General features: G+C 40.6%; 2 protein-coding genes across 3 annotated transcripts; both read left to right on the forward strand.

The window, feature by feature from the left end:
- esrra (estrogen-related receptor alpha) lies at positions 1–14,487 on the forward strand. Of its 2 annotated transcripts, XM_085288554.1 has the most exons (8): positions 1–273; positions 1,923–2,025; positions 7,889–8,272; positions 8,718–8,834; positions 8,941–9,054; positions 9,945–10,112; positions 10,482–10,751; positions 11,211–14,487. In XM_085288554.1, exons 3-8 carry the CDS (start codon positions 7,894–7,896, stop codon positions 11,462–11,464), a joined length of 1,302 nt encoding a protein of 433 aa, XP_085144680.1. In that variant the 5' UTR covers positions 1–273; positions 1,923–2,025; positions 7,889–7,893; the 3' UTR covers positions 11,465–14,487. The 2 variants fall into 2 exon arrangements, with proteins under 2 accessions (XP_085144680.1, XP_085144681.1); XM_085288555.1 differs by lacking the exons at positions 1–273; positions 1,923–2,025 and adding an exon at positions 2,948–3,104.
- A 2,346-nt stretch (positions 14,488–16,833) lies between these two features.
- Positions 16,834–19,804, forward strand: prdx5 (peroxiredoxin 5). The gene is made up of 6 exons (XM_085288556.1): positions 16,834–17,081; positions 18,284–18,418; positions 18,499–18,630; positions 18,785–18,823; positions 18,906–18,970; positions 19,475–19,804. Exons 1-6 carry the CDS (start codon positions 16,986–16,988, stop codon positions 19,578–19,580), a joined length of 573 nt encoding a protein of 190 aa, XP_085144682.1. The 5' UTR covers positions 16,834–16,985; the 3' UTR covers positions 19,581–19,804.
- The last annotated feature ends 183 nt before the right edge of the window (positions 19,805–19,987 follow it).

The raw sequence follows: 19,987 nt of genomic DNA on the forward strand, positions 1-19,987 counted from the left end.
GTTCAGCTACAACCTCAGTTGTGGAAGGCGAAGACGGGAATTTTTTAACAGCAGTGGACGGAGCCGAACAGCCGGGCGAAGACATTGTGTCGCCGGTTGTTGTTATCTCCCTTTTTACATGCTAACATCGTGATGCGATGTGAGAAACGTCGCGAGGCTCTTACGGCGCCATTAATCCAGTTCAACTGCCAGTGGACTTGCAATCCGCAAAGACTTGACTGACCTCAAATATTTAAGAACAAAAACGACCCCGTGATGTTTTTACATTTCCTAGTAAGTATCTTGTCTTAGCCTACACTTCCGAGGTTGAGCACACATGGGGTGTTTTGCCCATTATTAGTGTTTTTTGGACGTGGCAGCTGTCTTGACGACAGCCTGATGTGCATGCACGATTTGCCCGAAAGAGCTCTAAGTTCGCCTGACCACGTTAATGGGGATATGGGACACGAGCCGGAAAATAGTTAATAGCCTACACTGTGGGATAATTTGCAGTGCACGCCATATTTCAAGCTTATAACACATGTATACCTTGGGACTAATTCATGCTTCAATAAATGCTAGAGGAGTCGTTGGTGGTTAGTACTCTAGTCACCAGTAAGCCACACTCGTTAATGTAGAAAATAAAGACCAACATGCAGATGATAAGTGTTTTCTTCTGTTTTTCTTTCTTGCATGCTGTTACTTAAACAGCAAGTTCTCATGTGCAGAATGCCCCTCCGGCACTTCTTCTTCAGTTGTTCACACTTTAACTTCTCTTCTGTGTATTTTAATCTCCCGAGTTATATTTCTCTCGGTTTTAACACACCGAACTATGTAAGTTGTCGAGCCTCCTGGGCCAGGATTGAGATCCCTGATCTTAAGGCATAATCCACTTCGGCAATTAACCTTTCACCGGTCCGAGATCAGTAAGGCAAGGTCACCCCTGGGTGCTGTTCTCCCTGTCTCCACAGTGCGCCGCATTTAAAACCCTTAAACTGAGTTTAGTGTCGCGTCTGTGAATGTGATGCCGTGTCACTGACGGAGACCTTGCCCCTGACAAAACCACGATAAGAAAGCTTTAAACGGTTGAAGACATAAGGAGCTTGTCGAGGTGTGATATTTGACTTTTTGCTTATGTAATAGAAAGTGTACTTGGAAATCCATTTATGACAAGGAGCTGTTTGGGTGCAACAGTCTACTGGGATTAGAGTCTGAAACTGAAACGACTTATAAAAATGAAATTGTCAGCTGTTTTAACCTCCAGACAAAATGGGAAAAGCATCTCAGTTTGTTTTCATATATAAGAGCCTTGCACACTTTTAAAGTTGCTTAAAATAGGTGTCCTTTTTTGGGATATGGCATTTTTTTAACAGTCATATTTAGACTTTAACAACAAGCTGGAATACTATTCCATTTGGGGTTTTTGTGTTTGTTTTTAAGCCTAAGTAATTTAATTATTTACATAGCTTTATCACCAAACTTAAGTTTATAACTTTGTATGACTGAAAGACAAGGTGTTGGCTTTTCTCTGTCTGCCCTTCAAGCATTCCTGTGACTGTGACCTTTGGAGTGTGTCACGCAGTGTAAAGGGGGAGGGTATGAGCAGTGTGTGTAAAAATCTGGATAGATAGGCTGGGTTATGTATTTTTGGAAAGACAGTTGGTTTTAGGTGTATCCATACGCCTCATTAGAGAAGAAACAAAAACTGTTGGCAGAGCACATGCTTCCTCTGGATCATGTGAAGATTAGCTCCACAGTTATTGTTAGGAGCCTGCCAGTCATTTGCTGCGAGTTTGCATACATTATGGTCATTATGAGGCCGGACGCGGTGTCCTTGTGGGGATTTGACCATTCAAAGCACAAAGGGCAAACATGAAAAGCAAACTCTTTGGCTTGGCTGCAAGTTTTGGGAATACTCTCAGAAGCGTTTGCTTGCTTCGCAGGTGTCCCGGTAACTGCAGACTTCAGCCCACAGCAATATCATTTTACTGAGCTGTCTTCTGGAGTGAGACATACACAGGCTTCAAGCTCCAGGTCACCAAACAGGTAAGCTGTTCCTACGTCACCTTTTATGTTGATGAAATGTTACACCGTTATGCCATGTTTCAATTGGGATTATGTGTTAACAAGTGCCTCTTTTTCCTCACAATTCAGTCATTATAAAGGTAGACTTTGTGGTAGACTTTCAGCTGACGCCTTTAGGACATGCACAGATATGAGCAAGTTTGTAGAAGGATTGAGGCTGAGTAAAAACAACAGAGAATAATGTTACAGTGCCACAACCGTATTTTTCATTACTTATATATGTTACCCGTATATTATGATGGTTTTGTTGCAGTCATACACTTTCCAGGACATGTTCCTGTTTGAGAAAAGCAGGCTCATCAGCTAAACACAGATACTTCTCTTGGTCTGTTGTCGAAATTATATCATGAGGGCACAAACTTGAAACGACAGGCCGTGATTGCTCTGCAAACAGAAAATATGGGTTAGGGAGGGGCAAGAGGCGGATAGATGACAGAAAGAAAGAACAATTAATGTATCAGCCTGTGGCTCTTCAGTGACACTTTAAATTTCTTTTTTGTTTTGGGGATACTGTGTGAGGGGAAACACATCTTCAGCAGTATACATTTGTGTGTAACACCAGGAGCTAAAAGTTTAGCTGTCTTCCCCTAGATTATTGTAACTTTGTTGTTAGTTTAAGCAAGCTGAAACATTTGATCAAAAATAATATATATTACAGTTTAGAAGTTTAATTGCATCCTTCATTAACAATGCTAACTTATAATTCTGACAATGCCAATCAGATTTCCAGCTTCTTATATTTGATCAGTATAATTTGGGATCTTCCTTTACTCCATTCAAAAAATATAGTAAATATATGACGCTTAACTTTTAAAATGAGACATTTACAGATGACAGTGTGAAAGTGTTACTATGTGCTTAGCCTGCATCGCCTCCCAGCTGTTAGGGAAAGCCGATTGTAGGCCGGCCCATCTCCGCACATAGCCAGCACGAGCTAGCAGGAGCTGGTGGTCTGGATACTGATTTTTCTGCTGGATCTGTGTCATGATAGCACACCGTGGGGAGACTTATCGTTCAGTGCTGCTCTAGTCACCGCTCAGGTAAGATGCAGCCTAGTCCGGGTTAGAGTGACCAAAATAAACCTCGGCCCTAGGGGGAGAGAGCTGGATAGTCAGGATTAACGTAGGCTAGCTAGCCTAGTTAGCTAACATACAGTTATCATTTATGTATTCGCTACTCTTGAAGCTAGCTCATGCTAACGTTACACCAAACACGCTGGAATTAGTTTACAGCAAACACCACGCGTTTCTATGGCTGATAAAGTAGATAACAGAGCTATTTAGCAGACCTCTTTAGGTTTTACGCGCTGCTTTAGTCGAATCAATGAGTAACCAGAGAGCTATCATCGCATGCTTGTTAACATTTTCTATGAAGAAACCGACATTTCCCAAAGAAGAAGTCGAATTGGCCAGCGGTGCACATGGTGACCTGATGATCTGACTCAAGTCCGAGCAAAGCCAAATGACACTGTTCAGTATCTGTGTTTATGTGCTACTACTGGTACTGTCTGGTTGAGCGATTAACTGAGCTTTCAGTGAGTCCAGGTAGGCTAAACTTTAAACAGGATAAGTTTCTTTGACGTGTCCGAGGCTTGCCAAACAGCTCTCATATACAGAGAGGGCAAACTCCAAAGAAAATTGTATGCCAGCAACCATAGGATTGGGTTATCTGCTGCAGCAATAAGTATGATAAAGGCTTACTTGCTTGGGAAGTACCTACTGACACTGTTAGTAGGACTGACTGACTCTGACTGTTTTTCTCATAGTGTGCTTTCAGTCTGAGGCTCTCTGTTCTGTTCTCAGTGGTTCCCATCAGCAAAGACAGAAAGCTCTTTTCTGATGGTCATGTCTTAGAAGTGCAGTTTGATGTTAAATATGTCTGAACAAGAGGCTGTTTATTATTGACACAGTAGTAATTAGTAGTAATTTTTTAAACTGACAGAGATAAACCACTCAAAGCTGACCAGCCCAGGACTGATGTTTATTGATTATATCACAAAAAGCCTCAGAATCTTCACTGTTTTTGTTGTCACAGTCACATGTTTTGTAATTATACGAGACTTGAGTGGATTATCAGCCCACCTGATAAACAAATAGAAAAATGTTGGATAATTGCAGTAGATTGCTACTATGTGTGCAAGAGAAACTGAGGACTTAACTGGATTGAGGCTATTTAGACTGCAGAAATCCTCCTCAACGTCCTCACGCAGTGATCTATTAACACAGTCATTCAAGTAAGGGTCTGCATTAATGCTTAAGAGGTGAAGCTAAGAGACAGTTCATGCTCACGTTACGGTTACTTTCTCAATTTCACAATTCAAATCAAGAAAACAAAGTTCGTTTCAGGTAGAATAATAAAACATGTCAAGAGTGTTTTGGTGGCAATTTATCAACTGTCTGTCTTTATAGTGATTAAATACAGGCGTGATCCGCTCTCTTCTGAATTGATGACCCTCGCTTGGGCTGGGCAAAGCGGTGGTCAGTTTGTGCATGCAAACACTCGCCCACCAGTTTGTTAAGTTACATAAAGACGAGAAACCTCAGATGCCCCATTGATATTATTACATTATATGTCAGAGATCAGACTGCTCTTAAGCTGATTGTCTTATTTTATATGGATGGTTGACATTAAGAACCCTGACATTTGGCTTTAAAACTAAGTTGAGCTTAAAAGCATTACACAGAATTACTCACAGAGATGCAGATTTTGGTATTAGAAGTGCATGTTCACTTGGGTAATTGAATCTTCTCTTTCATTTTTTATGTCAAACATCTTCTGCGTACTTCTCTCCTTCGCTGGAGTGCATTTCAAGGTGCAGTGCACAGTATGCCATCTCGACTGTGTACTGAGACTCATTAACTTTTTTATACGCTTGTATTGAGATTCATAAACATCCCAAATATAACATGTTTACTATTTTTGCTAGCATAATTTAAGTTAGAACTACAGACTACTACTTTTGCTTACTTATTTGAATACAAGTTATGTGATTGAGTGACTTCTTTATAGCACAGTGGCCTCCATTCACTCACCTTAGACATCTTAATGACTTGAAATATGACAGAGGTGTAGTTCTATTAGGTGCGACGTGTTTTTGATAGCTTTCATTAATATCTTTAGAAGGCAAGATTATGGCCAATATGATGATCATGATTATTTTGTTCAGCATTAAGGTCATGATTATTTGTCATAATTATTCATTAAGATCGTTGACAATATTTTTGTTGCACTTTCATGCATTTCATTTCACGTTTGTACAAATCTTTGTGTCAAAATAAAATTGGACCTACTTATTTATCTAAATTCAGTGTGTTTTTTAGAAGAAACATTTAAAAAAAAAAACTGTACTAAATGAACAGGCCACTGATTTCACTTTTGTGTTGCACCACATTCCTGTTTGTTAATGTTCACAAACCAATCTTTGATGACAAATAGTATGAAGTTTTTTACTTAATTCATTGCACCTGCATGATGGATGCGAATAAAACTCAAAGAACTAGATAAACCCTTTCTTTTTCCCCAGTAATGTTTCACATACTCGTCAGGTATTACTACTTCAAGAATCGCTCTTTTGTCCATTATGGTGACCGTTTTCCTGAAGTCTTGCTTACTCACAGTGTTTGGTGGACACACGCCTTTAGCCAAATGGAACGTGATTACTTTGATGATTTCAGTGTGCGGATGGATTTGCTGAGGCTCGGTAAAGGCTCGCTTTTAAGGATGGCTGAGTTGATGTTGGAAAGTTCACTGCAGCAACCATTGCACTATTTATTCATTTATTTTTGGCCTTCATGTCTGTGCATACTGCAGTTTGTGGTTGAATAAGTTGTGTTGCTGAATATGATTTATTTTTGATTAACCTCTCTAAAGTAGGGAGTAATTCTAGTCACTAGATGATTATCTGCTTTCTGCTGTGCCAGACATTTAAATATTTGTTGTGCATCAGCCATTTAATGAAGTGTTACACATCCAGACTAGTCCAGGAAACTTCGAGCTGCCAGGTGCAGCTGCAGTTGGCTCATGCAGTCACATGTTCAGACATTGATTTGCGGAGTGCTTGAATTAATTAATTGTTTTAATTGGTGGAGGATGTATTTTAAATTGTGTGAGAAGCCAAATGGCATTTTCTTGTATGTATGTAGAGGACCAGCCACATATGTAGTATGTCAAAGGTTGAGGAAGGGAGAACTCAAGCATTTGGAGGGACAGTTTATTTTATGTTTGCATCCTCCAAATAGGAAGGTTCATACTTATGTTTCATCATCTGAGAGGGGGTCCCCTTGACCAAAGAAGTGAAAACACAAATGAAAGAGACAACACCACTGGCATCTGGGTAAAATATCCCCTTGCTTCTCATTCAAGCCTCATCTCCTGAGCTGAAGTCAGGGGTCTAATCTGTCAGCAGATGACCCTCCCGTCTCTGGATAGCTGGCGACGAGCTGGCTAAACAACAACAACAACAACTGGTTAAAAGCTAACGCTGTGTCAGCTAATGTTAGGCTTGAGTGTCCTAAAGATTGCACTTTCTCTCTGATAAACAGTGTGAGTACATTCTCATGTCATGTATGAGTTCAGAAATATTTGATCCTCTTCAAAGAAACAGCTGACAGACAGACAAAAACAGCAGCGCGTACTGACAGAAAAGTTCAGGACATTCTTAACAGCGATACTCGGTGTTGCTTTTATTGGGCAGAAGTACATTTCACTGAATTACAGATTCCTAATAGACTCATTTTACAAAGTTTTAATCATTCAGAATAAATAGACACGGGCACATATTGACATCTGGGTAAACAACAAAGTGACACCCTGTACTCTCTACAGATGAACGGCGACAAGAGTGTTTGAGATGACTGGAGGGAAAAAATGTAAAATTCTAGAAAATATTTCATTGACACTTATCAGTTTTTCATTCCTGATTTCTTTCCAAGTGTCGATATTATTTAAATATATTCAAATTTAGTTTGTACAAAAATGTTTTTATGCAGCAACAGTAGAAGAAACATGTTCCCAGATGCTCTGCGTTTCCCCATAATGGCTGCTGTTATGGGGTACAGTCTAAACGTAATGTGTTTTAATGTCTTTGTCCTACAGTGGCTAAGATTATGCAAAAGTCTGATTACAGCAATTGTAGACTGTGAGCTACAATCTGCTGTAAGATTTTACACACTGTACTTTTAAGCACACATACATATATAGCTCAGGTGGTAGAGCAGGTCTCCTACTAATCAGAAGGTTGGTGGTGCAGGTCAAACATCTTTGGGCAAGATGCATCCATCAGAGTGTAAATGTTGGATAGAAAGAGCATAGAAAAAAACTGCTTGTGAGAATGGGTGAATTAGGCAAGTTGTGAAAAGTGCTTTGAGTGCTCAGAGTAGAAGAGTGCTATATATGAATCAGTCCATTTACCATTTAGTTTAGGGAAGGTTAGTTGAGGTTAATTTGATAGTAGATTAAAGCAGCATTTGCATCACCACAACTTGAAATGTTTTTCTCTCTGCTGCCTGTTTCCTTCTGATTACAGTGTTTATGCTCAAACCATCACAAATCCCACACAGTAGTGCAAACAGTTTGATGGTTTAAAAAGCTTTAAGAAGGACTAAAGACTGGGGTGGGAATATGGTAAAGTGTTGTAGCCCATGAAGGGGCACTACACTACTGAGATGTTTATTTACATCCTTTTTTTCTTTGCTTTATCATTTTATTACTTTTGTTTGTTATCATGAAAATCTGTGACTGATGATTTTCTCAGAGATATAGATGTGAGTTAAAAGTCTCTGTGCTATTATTTACTTTGACATTTCTTTTTCCTTTTGCCCTGCAGACATCATGTCTTCCCGTGAGCGTCGGTCAGATGTCTACATAAAGGCAGAACCAAGTAGTCCAGAGGGAGGCGGGGGAGGTCGGACCAGCCCTGGCGGGGCCTCCTCAGATTCTTCTCATAGCGGAGGCGGAGTGACCCGAGGAGACAACGTTAAACGTTACTCCCCGCCACTGTACACACCAGCTCTGCGTTGCCATTTCAAGGATGAGGGTGGCGATGGGGCAGAGGAGGGCTCCGCTGGAAATGGGGCAGGTCGATGCAAGTACGCCCTGAGCACGCTTCCCAAGAGGCTGTGTCTCGTTTGCGGGGATGTGGCCTCAGGTTACCATTATGGTGTTGCATCGTGTGAGGCCTGTAAAGCATTCTTCAAGAGAACCATTCAAGGTGTGTTGTGGTAAAGTTTGCTTTAGTGACAGGTAAAGCACTTTAAATGTGTTTAAATGTTTTCACAACAAAACATAGAGTATAAAACACGTATTTGTTTTCTAGAATACCGCTAAAACTTCTCATTGATTTTCCAAAAAAAAAAAAAGCTATTTTGTCCCAAAAAACAAGAAATGTATGCAGTTTTGAAAATCTTTCATATTGTTGCTTGTTTCTGGGACCTTCATGAACTCCTGACATTATTTCTGTAACTTTCCAGAGAGTGTAAAAAAATCACTGTCACACCTCTGTATGAGGATTGGTATAGTCGGAGTGTAGGACATAAAAAAAGAGGAATAGCAGAATGTGTGTGTGGTTGAAAGATAAGAGAGAGTATAGGCACTTGCTTCTTCGCGAATTTATTTGTACATTCGTTGAGATTAACATTTTCTGCTTCTTCATATAGGTAACATTGAATATAGCTGTCCAGCATCAAATGAGTGTGAAATCACTAAAAGGCGCAGAAAGGCTTGCCAGGCATGCCGCTTCACCAAGTGCTTGAAAGTAGGCATGCTTAAAGAGGGTGAGTGTGACCAGACTTTGATTATTATTCCAATATGTTCATTATTGTGCAGTTGCTTAGTTTATTGCTGACCTAAACGAGAACTGCTGATTCTTGCACAACGTAGGAGTTCGTCTGGACAGGGTCAGGGGTGGAAGGCAGAAGTACAAAAGACGCCCAGAAGTGGAGAATGCAACATACCAGAGTGCTCCTCTACCGCTGACAAAGGAGAGCGAAAAAAGTGAGCTTTGATAAATTGTATTATGCTTTTTTGTGTGTGTCATGAAATAGCCTTCAAGGAGTTTCTGCAAATGTGGCACAAAAGTTCCCTTCGAGTCAAGGATGCACTGATTAGTAGTCGGTCATAGGTCACCGTGGCAACATGAAACACTTTTTTGGCTATAACTCGTGAATTCTTACACTGATGGTGACTAAATTTCACAGAAATGTCTACTGCATATCACTAACAGGCAGAGCGCAGCCCGGGCCAGGAGTAAGTTACTCATGACAAGAAGTTGAAAGAAGATGAAAGATAGTGATGTAGAAAAAAGGGAGAAATACAGATGGATTTGGTTAATTTGGGAGATTTTTTTTCCCTTTGCACTGAGTTAACGTTAAAATGTGGATTTATGTGTTTGGAAATGAACAATTTTCCCCTTAAAAATGTAAAGTTTTAAAGGAAAGCTCCTCAGAAAATAAAAGCAACACACAAAACATTTCAAATAAACTGGAATTAGCTACAACACAGCTCCCCCTAGTGCCTGATGTGGTTCACTGTTAGTCTTCACTCTTTAAATCAGCAGGTCAGGAAAAGCTTTGGCTCTGTAATGATTTTAATTTAATGTAATTTGACCTGGATTGTTCAAGCTACATGAATCTGGCTGTGGTATAAACATAGAATAATGATCATAAGCAGCAGGCAAAGCTGGCAGATCCTAAGCCTATTTTTAAAATCCATATTTATATACTGTACATAGAGCGCTGCGTATAATACAGTGAAGAGTAATGGAGATCATCAAAATATATCTGAATGCGTTTGTTTAGATAATGACAGTGCTGATGTTGTGGGTATCAACATGTCTGAGTGTATACAGTAATTAATGCATCGTTTGTTGTGTGTTTTTGTGACAGATTCCTCCAACATCATCGTGTCCCACCTTCTAGTAGCAGAGCCAGAAAAGTTATTTGCCATGCCCGACCCTCTGCAGCCGGACACGGCCCAGCGTACGCTCACCACCCTTTGTGACCTGGCTGACCGTGAGCTGGTTGTGATCATCGGCTGGGCCAAACACATTCCTGGTAAGAGATGCAGAGAGAATAAAGGAGGGGAGGAGAGGCAGCAATAGCATGGCAACAGCGGAAGAGACTTCCAGGCTCGCTGAAGAGCATCAGTCACACCATGACTAGAATATTGATTGTTGTTGTTATGAATGGCCTGCATGAGCGTGGCTCTAAAGGCTGAATAAATTTAAAGAAAATGTACAGTCAAAACAAATCAGTGTGCATTTAATGTCAAGAGACGAGGACCTTATTCTAAGAGCTCAGATGAAAGTATTTATTCCCATATGAAGCTGGTTAAAATATCTAAACCATTATTTGGAGCTTGGTACCAGTAAACCCATCATCCTCCATTTAAATGTGTCCCTTTCTTTGTGCTTTCTCCTGCAGGCTTCTTGTCTCTGTCTCTGGCAGACCAGATGTCAGTGCTGCAGTCAGTGTGGCTGGAGGTGCTCGTGCTGGGCGTAGCGTACCGCTCGCTCGGCTGTGAGGACGAGGTGGTGTTCGCAGAGGACTTTGTCCTTGACGAGGAGATGTCACGTGCAGCCGGACTGACAGAGCTTAATGCAGCTATTAGTCAGCTCGCTCGCCGATTCCGTGCCCTTAACGTGGACCGGGAGGAATTTGTCATGCTAAAAGCCATCGCACTCACCAACTCAGGTACTTTTACTGCAGCTGCAGACAAGCAGCTATGGGAACATATAAATCAGAATTCAGTATTTTGACACATCCTTTACTTCTCGCATCTTATGAAGCGTTTTGTTGTAGCTTGTAGTGGTAGGTGCACTGTAACACTGTATATTCCCAGTTTTAAAGGCTAGTCTTCTGCTTTCTTGCAGGTATCCGCACTGTAGCTGAATAACTCACAAATGATCTCTCTGTAGTGTAAATATGATGCGATTTGTTTACCCATCTCATAACCTTTATGTAGTTGTCCCTCAGAGGTCCACCTACAATGAGTGCTAACTACAGGCCCTGCTTGTTGAATAAATAACAACTGACATTAGTTTGTTTGTAGTCAATTACCGGGCAAGGCAGCCTCTCTTTCTGTGACAAAAGCTGAGAACATTTCAGCACCCTCCACACTCCCTCACCATGTGCTCCCTGTTGTTCTGTCAGACTCTGTTTACATCGAGGACATGGAGGCCGTGCAGAAGCTGCGGGACCTCCTCCACCAGGCCCTGCTGGAGATGGAATGTCAGCGGCGCCCAGACGACCCCCAGCGGGCAGGACGTCTTCTTTTAACGTTGCCTCTCCTCCGACAGACTGCTGGCCGTGCTCTGACCACTTTCTACAGCATCAAGACCCGGGGTGGGGTGCCCATGCACAAACTATTCCTGGAGATGCTGGAAGCCATGATGGACTCCCCCTAGAGAGAAACGCAGGAGCAGGAGTAGAGCGGATTCAGAGAAAGCCCCAAACAGAGAGCTACTCTTCAAGAGTGGATGTGTGTTTTATGGAAAAGGACAGCTTTCATTTCAGAATTAATAATGAGGAAACGATCATTATCTCCTTTAGGCCACAGGAAGAAAGGAAAATAATGTGAAGTGGAAATTGGCCATTTACAGAATGATGTAACTGTCAGAGTTCAGTAAAAAGCTCTTCACGTGAGAACATTTAACACAAATGCCAGAATATTTCTTAGTTCTAACCGTTTCACGGCATGTTTCTTCACAGCATCAACCTGCAGTTACTTAACCACTGAAGAACAACATGTAGGTACCGAATAACAGACTGCAACCATGTGGCTTTTGAACTTAAAAATAGTACTACATCTGCTCATGAAAAGCCATAATAACATACCCGGCAAAATGCTTGAGAGTCCAACAAGGGGTCAGAATAAAGTGCACACTAAGTGCTTGTATTTACTATAGTTTAGTGTGCCGTTGTAGGCAAGTCATAGGAATTTCTTGCAATATGTTAAAAGCAATATAACGACTCGAATATTGTCTGTCACATTCAAAATGTGGATCAAATGGTGAGACATCTATTTGTATGCCTCGATTAGTAGTACTTCACTCTTGGGACCCCAAGCGCTGCTTTTTAGAAAAAAACAACAAAAAAATCGAGCTTCTAGTAGAAACCGGTTTGGTCAGGGAAGCCAAATGAGTACATTTAAAAAAAACAAAACAAAAAAAACATTTGAGAAAAAACTGCAGCACTTTGGGGATTAAATTGTGAAGCAGAAGCCGCTGGTGTGAGTGCAGCTGTCTTTTTACAAGTTTGTGCAATGGATTCACAGTCCAGGAGAAGTGTATATGAAGACTGTATGCACATAAAATGCTCCGCTTGGAAGTTAATTTATATGTAAAGTGTTGTATGTAAATCCTACTGGCACACACAAAAAAAGGCTTCCATCCAAGCAAGCATGTGTGTTTGTTCGTATGCAGTCGAAACCAATGAGCTACACTGAGATCAGGGACGAACACGGCTCTTGGACATTAAAGCTAGTGTGGCAACGAGCGATTAGAAAAGAAATGCCTCATCTGCTTTTTAAAAAAAAAAAAAAAAAGTATACTGCCCTCTCTACTCCACTAGAATCACAGTTTTTGACTTCAGCAGGTGTGTTTTTGAAGAAAAAAAGAAAAGGTCTGTCCTGTTTGATTTGTGGGCTGTGATGTGTAACACTAATTTGTATGATTGATACGTGTACGTTGAGACATTGCTGCATTTTTCTGCAGTGGTGAAGAATGTTGCATAGATCTCAGATGCTTTTATATGAGATCAGCTGATCTGGTGAACTTTTGCAAGTGCCCAATTATGGGCTTAGGGCAACAAGAAATGCAACATCTTCCCTTTTGGATGTGTGGAAGTCCTGCTTACTGTTCAGCAGGTTTGTATATTTACAGCATAAATGATCACTGTAGTAAGCTTTCCATGCGATGCAAAGCTACAGTGTCGGATAATAAAATCAGATCCCTAAAAATAATATTTAGTGGCCAAAAGGGCCATTAATCTTTTAGCCATGTACAATTCCACTGAAATAAACAGAAACATGCAATTTGTAGTGGACATTTTAACAAAAAAAACTAACAAAAAACAAAAAAAAAAAGCCAGCAAATGTGAGAAAACCACCCACCCCCAATTATAATTTTATTTGTGCAGCTCACAGTGTACTGAAATTTGTAAAGACTTGAAACTTGCTTCTTTTTTTTTTCTCTTTTTTTCATACAATTTCCTTTTTAGGATTTAAGGGTATTTTATTTACATTGTAAACACACTGTTGTGGGGTTGGATAAAGTGAATGCTGATTGTGTTTTTAATGTAAACAGGTGTGTGTCGTCTGAGGTTGATTGTGATTTTAGGGATCAATTTACTTGGCTCTATAGGTCCGGTGGCATGGTGAGGCTACAGAAGGCTACCTCAGGAGGCAGAGTAAGCCAGATGGCCAAAAACAAACAAACTGTGGAGACAAATGTAACTCGTGATCTGTTGTCAGTTTTAAAAAGTGGGTAGTGGGCATACCGAATGTCCCGCAGTTCATTTGTTTCTGTTTTCTTTACGGAGTGTATGGCTCATAAATGCCTCGTGAGAGAAAGTGTGTGTGTGTGTGTGTGTGTGTGTGTCACAGTTGATGTGGTGGTAAAGCTAAAACAGTGCAACTGCTAATCCATGGGTGCTACATAAGCAACAGCTGGCACTGTGGAATGGGAAATCTGGCAAAATGTGACACTGATGGATCTGTTTGGTCTTGTTTTCATAAGTTTGAGCTTATATACGTCTGTCTTTTTAAAAAGAAAAACTTGTGTTCTAGCCATGTTTCTCAAACCTTTTTAAAGATAGCAAAAACATAGATGCCGCTAAGTTTCTCCATATTAACGGGTCATATATGCAAAGGTAGATTTTTCTTTTCTTTTTTTCACTAGCATTTTAGGTACGGCAGGGGTTAGGGTGGAGGGCCATTTGCAGTGTCACTGTTGACGTCATACAGTCATTTGTGGGTCTACTTGCATACGTGCGCATTAATATAAATAAGCAATACAATAAATTTACCAAACCTCACACCTTTCCTTGTATAGCCACGGTGTACATATAAGCATTGCCAGTTATAATTAAGAATAGCTACTAAACGGTATATTATTTAGAAATTCAAATCAATGTTTGTATTTTGAAAGACTATTTAAATGATTAAATTCTATTTTTTACTCAATTTACTGTTGTTTGTTGACACTGCTTTCTTTTTTTTGTGTGATACTGGCTGTGAATTTCTGTGTGTAGGCTATTTTTTTTTTTTTTTTCCCCCATTTAGATCAAAGTTTGATGTCCGTGTCTAAACTTGTCCACATAAAAATCACTGTGAAAAAAAAAGTGAGATCTTCCACTGTCTGACGCAAAAAGGGAGTGGATTATTGTAGGTGCTTTGTGTTGTGTAATAAATGGACACACCACCACCGCATACCATTGGTCTCATCTCTCCCTGTGGATGTGTATGCATGTGTATTCCGGGGGGAGGGGGGGTGTTTTATGAGGGTACTGTGATGAAGACCACTGTTGAAGCTGTAAGTGTCGTCGTATTTTTGACCATATCACCTTTGGACATGCTCTTAACTGTTGATGAATTGGACCTTGCTTTGCCCCCAGGTTTTCTCTTTAGCACCAGGGGGGTGAAGGCAACAGTGGTCCCAGTGGTAATTGGAGCACTTGGTGCAGTGGCCCCCAAGTAGATCCCAGAAACAACATCCAAAGAGCGTCCAGAAGAGTTGTTGGAACAGCAAAGATCCTGCACAGGACTGTGGAGCTTGAGGTTCCTGTGCAACATCCCCCCTTTGTTCCAGTAGCCTCCTGACATGGATCTTGCTAATCCAGGCAAAGTCAGAGTCGGTATGGCCACAGCTATTTGTATGTATAAATATATATTTCATTGTAGACACTTTTTTTTAAGTAAATAGTGAGCAACAGGGACATATTTAATGGTTTATGCCGGTATTTATGGTGAGTTATGATAATATGAAGTGCAAAATTCATGCCCCTCTCCTCTGTAATTTTTCCATTCTCCAACGCCACCTAGTGACTTGGATTGGAAGATTTTTTTTTTTGGCCTCCAGGTCGTATATTTGCCCCCTTCCTTTATAAAATATATAGCAGATCCTGGTAATATGGGGCATAACGAAACAGAAATGTAAAATAAGTAAAAGAATAATTGTTAGTATTGTCTGCACAGCTTTATAAAAGTCTCCCATAGCCAATCATCATATGATCAACTACCTTTGGTCATGTTGTTTATATGTATCATATAGCCTAACTGGCAAATTGTAAGCTAATCTTGTAGTGGCAGCGTAGGTGTGCCTTTACATTTAATTAATTACTACAAAGCAAAAAATTACCAAGAACCTGAACAGGCTGGCGACCAGATTAAAATTTGGAAAGGGCCAGATTTGGCCCCAGGACCATGAGTTTACACATGCTGCTGACTCACAATATAAAAGTCACTATATAAAAGTTGTTGTGGAAATGCTGGATCTCCTCTCAACATCACTACTCTGTCTGTAATTCCCAAATAGAGATTTCTCCCCGGTATTACAGCATTTAGTAATTAAAATCAAACTTATTTTAACAGAGGCCCCCAGTACCCAAATCAGCATGATGAAAATTAATAATAATGGTAGAAAGCATCTCTTTGAAAAAAAATTTAAGAGGAGAGCTGTTTTGTTTTAGTTTTATCCCAGTCTCATCTGCTAACATGGACAGGACAGGGTTTATGACTTATACTGCAGCCAGACCCCAGGGACCAATAGAGATATGCTGTCACACATTTTAATTTTCAAACAGTGAATCAATACAGTTTGGCCCAGTGTTACAACAGAAGCTCACTCACATTTTTGAATAAATGTTTGTGGTTGATCCAAATAATGAAATAACAATTCAGTCTTTAATCATTTAGTATGGTTAACTACATTTAGCCCTGGTTAATTCCATTCGCACACACAAGGCTGTCTTTAAAGTCTAAAAAAACACATAGAAGATGTTTTAACAGATGCCAAAATAGCAGGAGCAGCTTAATGGTGGGCTAAATGTACTGTAGCATATTTTATACACGCAGTCAAAATGTGATGTGAGTAATGAAGGCGTTTGTGTCCCTGAAGAGCCCTTTTAGAGCCTGCTTTTAATTTGTCACAGCAATGGAAACACAGGTGTATAACCAAGGGCTGTGATCGATTTGGGAGGGTTGGCTTCATACACTGTGTGACTACTTCGCTGCTGTGGCTCACTAACAGGCTTCATGGAACCAAACCATCATTTTTTCTGTGAAAAAGGCCTAATAGTATAAAAGTATGAATATTCGCTCTGTGTGATACTGCAAATTTGGATACTGACTCAATGCCAAGTAAATGCAGGGCCAGTATTGCCAATACCAATGCTGACACTTTCAACCCATAAAGCCAGCATATAAGGTATATTTTTGTCATTTACCCCCTCCAAAAAATTACTAACACAATTCAGTGGGAATTTAGGAGGATAGAAACAAAACATCCATCCGATACCCATACCGTCACTGGTATTGATACAATCAATATGTGAACCATCTGCCCACACATATATAACATTTTCCTGACTTTGGTGAAGTCTTCCCTTGCATTGTGCAAAGTTATTTTTCTTTATCGGAACTGCTATAGCTCCACGGGCTACTTTCAGTCTCTAGCCCTAACTGTAGACATGTGGGTTTGCTAGCAGATGGCGCAGTAAATAAAGGCTTAGCGGGCCCAAATCTGGCAACTACGTACCTACAGCCAGACCTAATGTGGGACAGCAGTGTAGGTAACTGTACCCGAGGTAAGAGTGACAAGTGAGCTTTGGGCGTGTCCAAGCGGAAATTAAGGCAGCGCACACGGCACGATAAAAGCCCCACCAACCGCTTTCCTAATACCTTGCTAAATAGCTTGCTAAACAGCTACAATGCTCCCCGTCACATCCGCTGTATTCAGAAGTTCCCGTGTGCTCCAGAGCGCTAGACTACTGCACATTACTCCGACATCCAAAATGCCGATTCAGGTAAGGCTTGCGAGCGTTTCGCTGCCGGACATGCACGAGCCAAATGCGACTGTGTCAGTGCGTTTTACTATAACTTGCTAAATAAAGCGGTTACGTTGTTTATTTGTAGCTCACGATGCTAACTATCCGTGTGAATTCCGTCCCCGTGACAGCCGTTATCTTCATCATTATCGGTTGTTAATAACAGCCGTCCTGTCGGTGCTTGTCTCCGCACCTTCCTCCCCCACCTGTTAAACTCGTTTTGAGCGTAGCTTGCGTGTAAATCAATCTCACCTTCTCTTTAGTCGACTAGGCTTGTTTATTTTATAGATGCACACTCATGGTACTTTTTAAGGCCCGTCAAGGCAGTATTCCGCTATTTTCTTTTGTTTGTTTGTTTGTTTTAAATACAGCCAAAATCACGGCCAGTATATGTGCACCCAAGTATAAGTATATATGTTGTATTTGGGTCACTTGCAGCTTTTCTGAATTCACTTCACGGCCATGCAAATCGTTGCAACATTGGGTTATTTAACCCATTTTTTGTAGGATAACGTTACTCAAGTGCATTGCAGTTCAGATTATTGTCTCTTGTTATGGGTGATACGGCTTTTTTATGGGCTCAAATTGTGGTCATAAATATTTTGTACTTGTAAATCAGTTTTGTACTTGTAAATCAGTTTTGTACTTGTAAATCAGTTTTGTACTTGTAAATCAGTTTTGTACTTGTAAATCAGGATTTGTATGTGAAACAAGAATTTGTGTGTGCGTAAAAAAAGATTTGTTTGTGGACTTAGCCAAAAAATACGTGTGAAACTCTGCACTCAAGTTTCAAGTTACAAGTACGAATTTTGAACCTATTTGGTCAATGTCATGTCAATCACAAATTTAACAATCCAATCAGAGAACCGATGGGTTCTAATTGTATGATTTGTCGCCCCCCAGTGGCCGTGCAAGATCCTGCAAGCCTTGTTTATTAATAAATAGGAAGCTGAATATTAGATGGGTGTGTTTTTGTATCTATCGTTCGTACGTACGTAGAGAAAAACCCCTCTCCCTCCACTGTGTCATCCTGCAGCACTTCTGTGCAAGTACAGGCTAAACGTAACACAAATAGCAGTGCATGCAATGTCCTCCAGAGACATGCACATTAGTATTGCTCACTTCAGTAATGTGAAATGTAGGTCACCATTGTTCTGTATTGTCATCTCGCCTCTCATCAGGTGGGTGAACATATTCCTGCAGTGGAGGTCCAGGAGGGGGAGCCAGGGAATAAGGTGGCTATGGATCAACTGTTTAAGGGGAAGAAAGGAGTCCTCTTCGCTGTACCTGGAGCATTTACACCTGGCTGTTCCAAAGTGAGTCCACACTGTTAACAGTGCCTGTACACATTGATAATCAGCTGACCTTATTAATTATTTATTTTTTTTGTTTTCAGACTCACCTCCCAGGTTTTGTGGAGCAGGCTGCAGAACTGAAGAATAAAGGTATACAGGAAATAGCATGTATCTCTGTCAACGATGCGTTTGTCATGGCTGCATGGGGAAAAGAGCATGGAGCTGATGGAAAGGTAGAGTACAACTGAACAACCTGCATTTAGATGGCTTTTCTGAACAATTAGAGAGCTCTGTGACATGTTAGTCTTGGACAAAGACCTGAGAAATGGCCAAAATGAACTTTAAGGATGCAGTAATGCTGAGCTTATGGCCACTTTTCCTCTGCAGGTGCGGATGCTGGCTGATCCCACTGGAGCATTCACAAAGGTAAAAACCAATATCTGCTTTATATTCCAGCTCTACTTGAAGCTTTAGTGACTGACTATTAATTCATCTTTCTTTGCCTTAGGCAGTTGACCTGTTACTTGACAGTGATCAAATCGTGCAGGTACTTGGGAATAAGCGATCCAAGAGGTAACCTTTTTTGTTTGTCTTAAATTCCTGAATTTTATTAATAACAAGTTTGCACAATAAGAAAGTTTATGCACTATATCCCCACAATCGTCCCCACAATCATTCCTGCCTTGAACATAATAAGTACTTTCTGTGCAGTTCTGTGTGCTAACAGTGTCACTACACAATAGTACACTTATGATGACACAGTATGTATGACACAGTATGTTGACTTTATAGCTGTCCAGAATCACTTTACTGCTCACTTAAGAGTGGAGCAGCGAGTGAGTGGAAATGCTTTTACATACGGCCTTTTGCACATTACCTGCTTTTGCACCTCTACCACTGCAATTGATTCATTGTGCAAAGGTTGCAGATAACTGCAGTGTTTGTGAAGTTTCTACTGATTTTTCAATCTTAATTCTGTCCATACTGATTAAAGACAAACTGCACACAACATAACTGTTATTTGTTCTGTTGGTCTTACCTAAAGTAGATTGGAGTGTGTATTTCATGTTGTTTCAGATATTCTATGTTGGTGGAAGACGGAGTTGTAAAGAAGCTCAATGTGGAGCCAGATGGCACCGGGCTGACCTGCAGCCTGGCTTCCAGCATTTTGTCAGCTGAATAAAAGAAGCCGCACACCCCGAGCTACTGTGAAAGTTGCAGTTATAAACCTACTTAAGCTTTCGCCTCCTCAACCCAAAGACTGATGCAAATGCCATGCTGGTGTCAGAAGCTGAGTTAGAAGATGATTAATGCGCACAACCATGACATGAAAGCCAATCCTAAGGACGGTGCATCAGTCTGTGTATACTGTTACTCCCTAGTTAATAAAATGCACACTGAAAGCAATATACACTGTTTTCTTTGCCTGTTTATTACAAAGTGTCTGCCACCTCAGCAACGTGTGACAGGCAAAAATGAAGACGTGCTTATTATAATTTATGATAAACGTGATAATCGAAATACCTCATTAAAAGTTGGTTATGCCCTAGAGGTTTGTCTGTTTATCCTGCGAGATCAAAATCAGGGGGA

This window comes from Mchenga conophoros, linkage group LG10 (assembly GCF_057382185.1).
Source record: "Mchenga conophoros isolate Kocher_MC1m ecotype Shallow Benthic linkage group LG10, M_conophoros_male_GT1.1, whole genome shotgun sequence".
Classification (NCBI taxonomy): domain Eukaryota; kingdom Metazoa; phylum Chordata; class Actinopteri; order Cichliformes; family Cichlidae; genus Mchenga; species Mchenga conophoros.

What these genes read in the sequence shown, in the direction of transcription:
- esrra (XM_085288554.1), top strand. Translation starts at nt 7,894, where the DNA reads ATGTCTTCCCGTGAGCGTCGGTCAGATGTCTACATAAAGGCAGAACCA. An exon ending in GACAAAGGAGAGCGAAAAAA is followed by an intron (nt 9,055 to 9,944) that starts GTGAGCTTTGAT and finishes TTTTTGTGACAG; the next exon opens with ATTCCTCCAACATCATCGTG. An exon ending in CATCGCACTCACCAACTCAG is followed by an intron (nt 10,752 to 11,210) that starts GTACTTTTACTG and finishes TTGTTCTGTCAG; the next exon opens with ACTCTGTTTACATCGAGGAC.
- prdx5 (XM_085288556.1), top strand. Translation starts at nt 16,986, where the DNA reads ATGCTCCCCGTCACATCCGCTGTATTCAGAAGTTCCCGTGTGCTCCAG. An exon ending in AGCATGGAGCTGATGGAAAG is followed by an intron (nt 18,631 to 18,784) that starts GTAGAGTACAAC and finishes TTTCCTCTGCAG; the next exon opens with GTGCGGATGCTGGCTGATCC. An exon ending in GGGAATAAGCGATCCAAGAG is followed by an intron (nt 18,971 to 19,474) that starts GTAACCTTTTTT and finishes ATGTTGTTTCAG; the next exon opens with ATATTCTATGTTGGTGGAAG.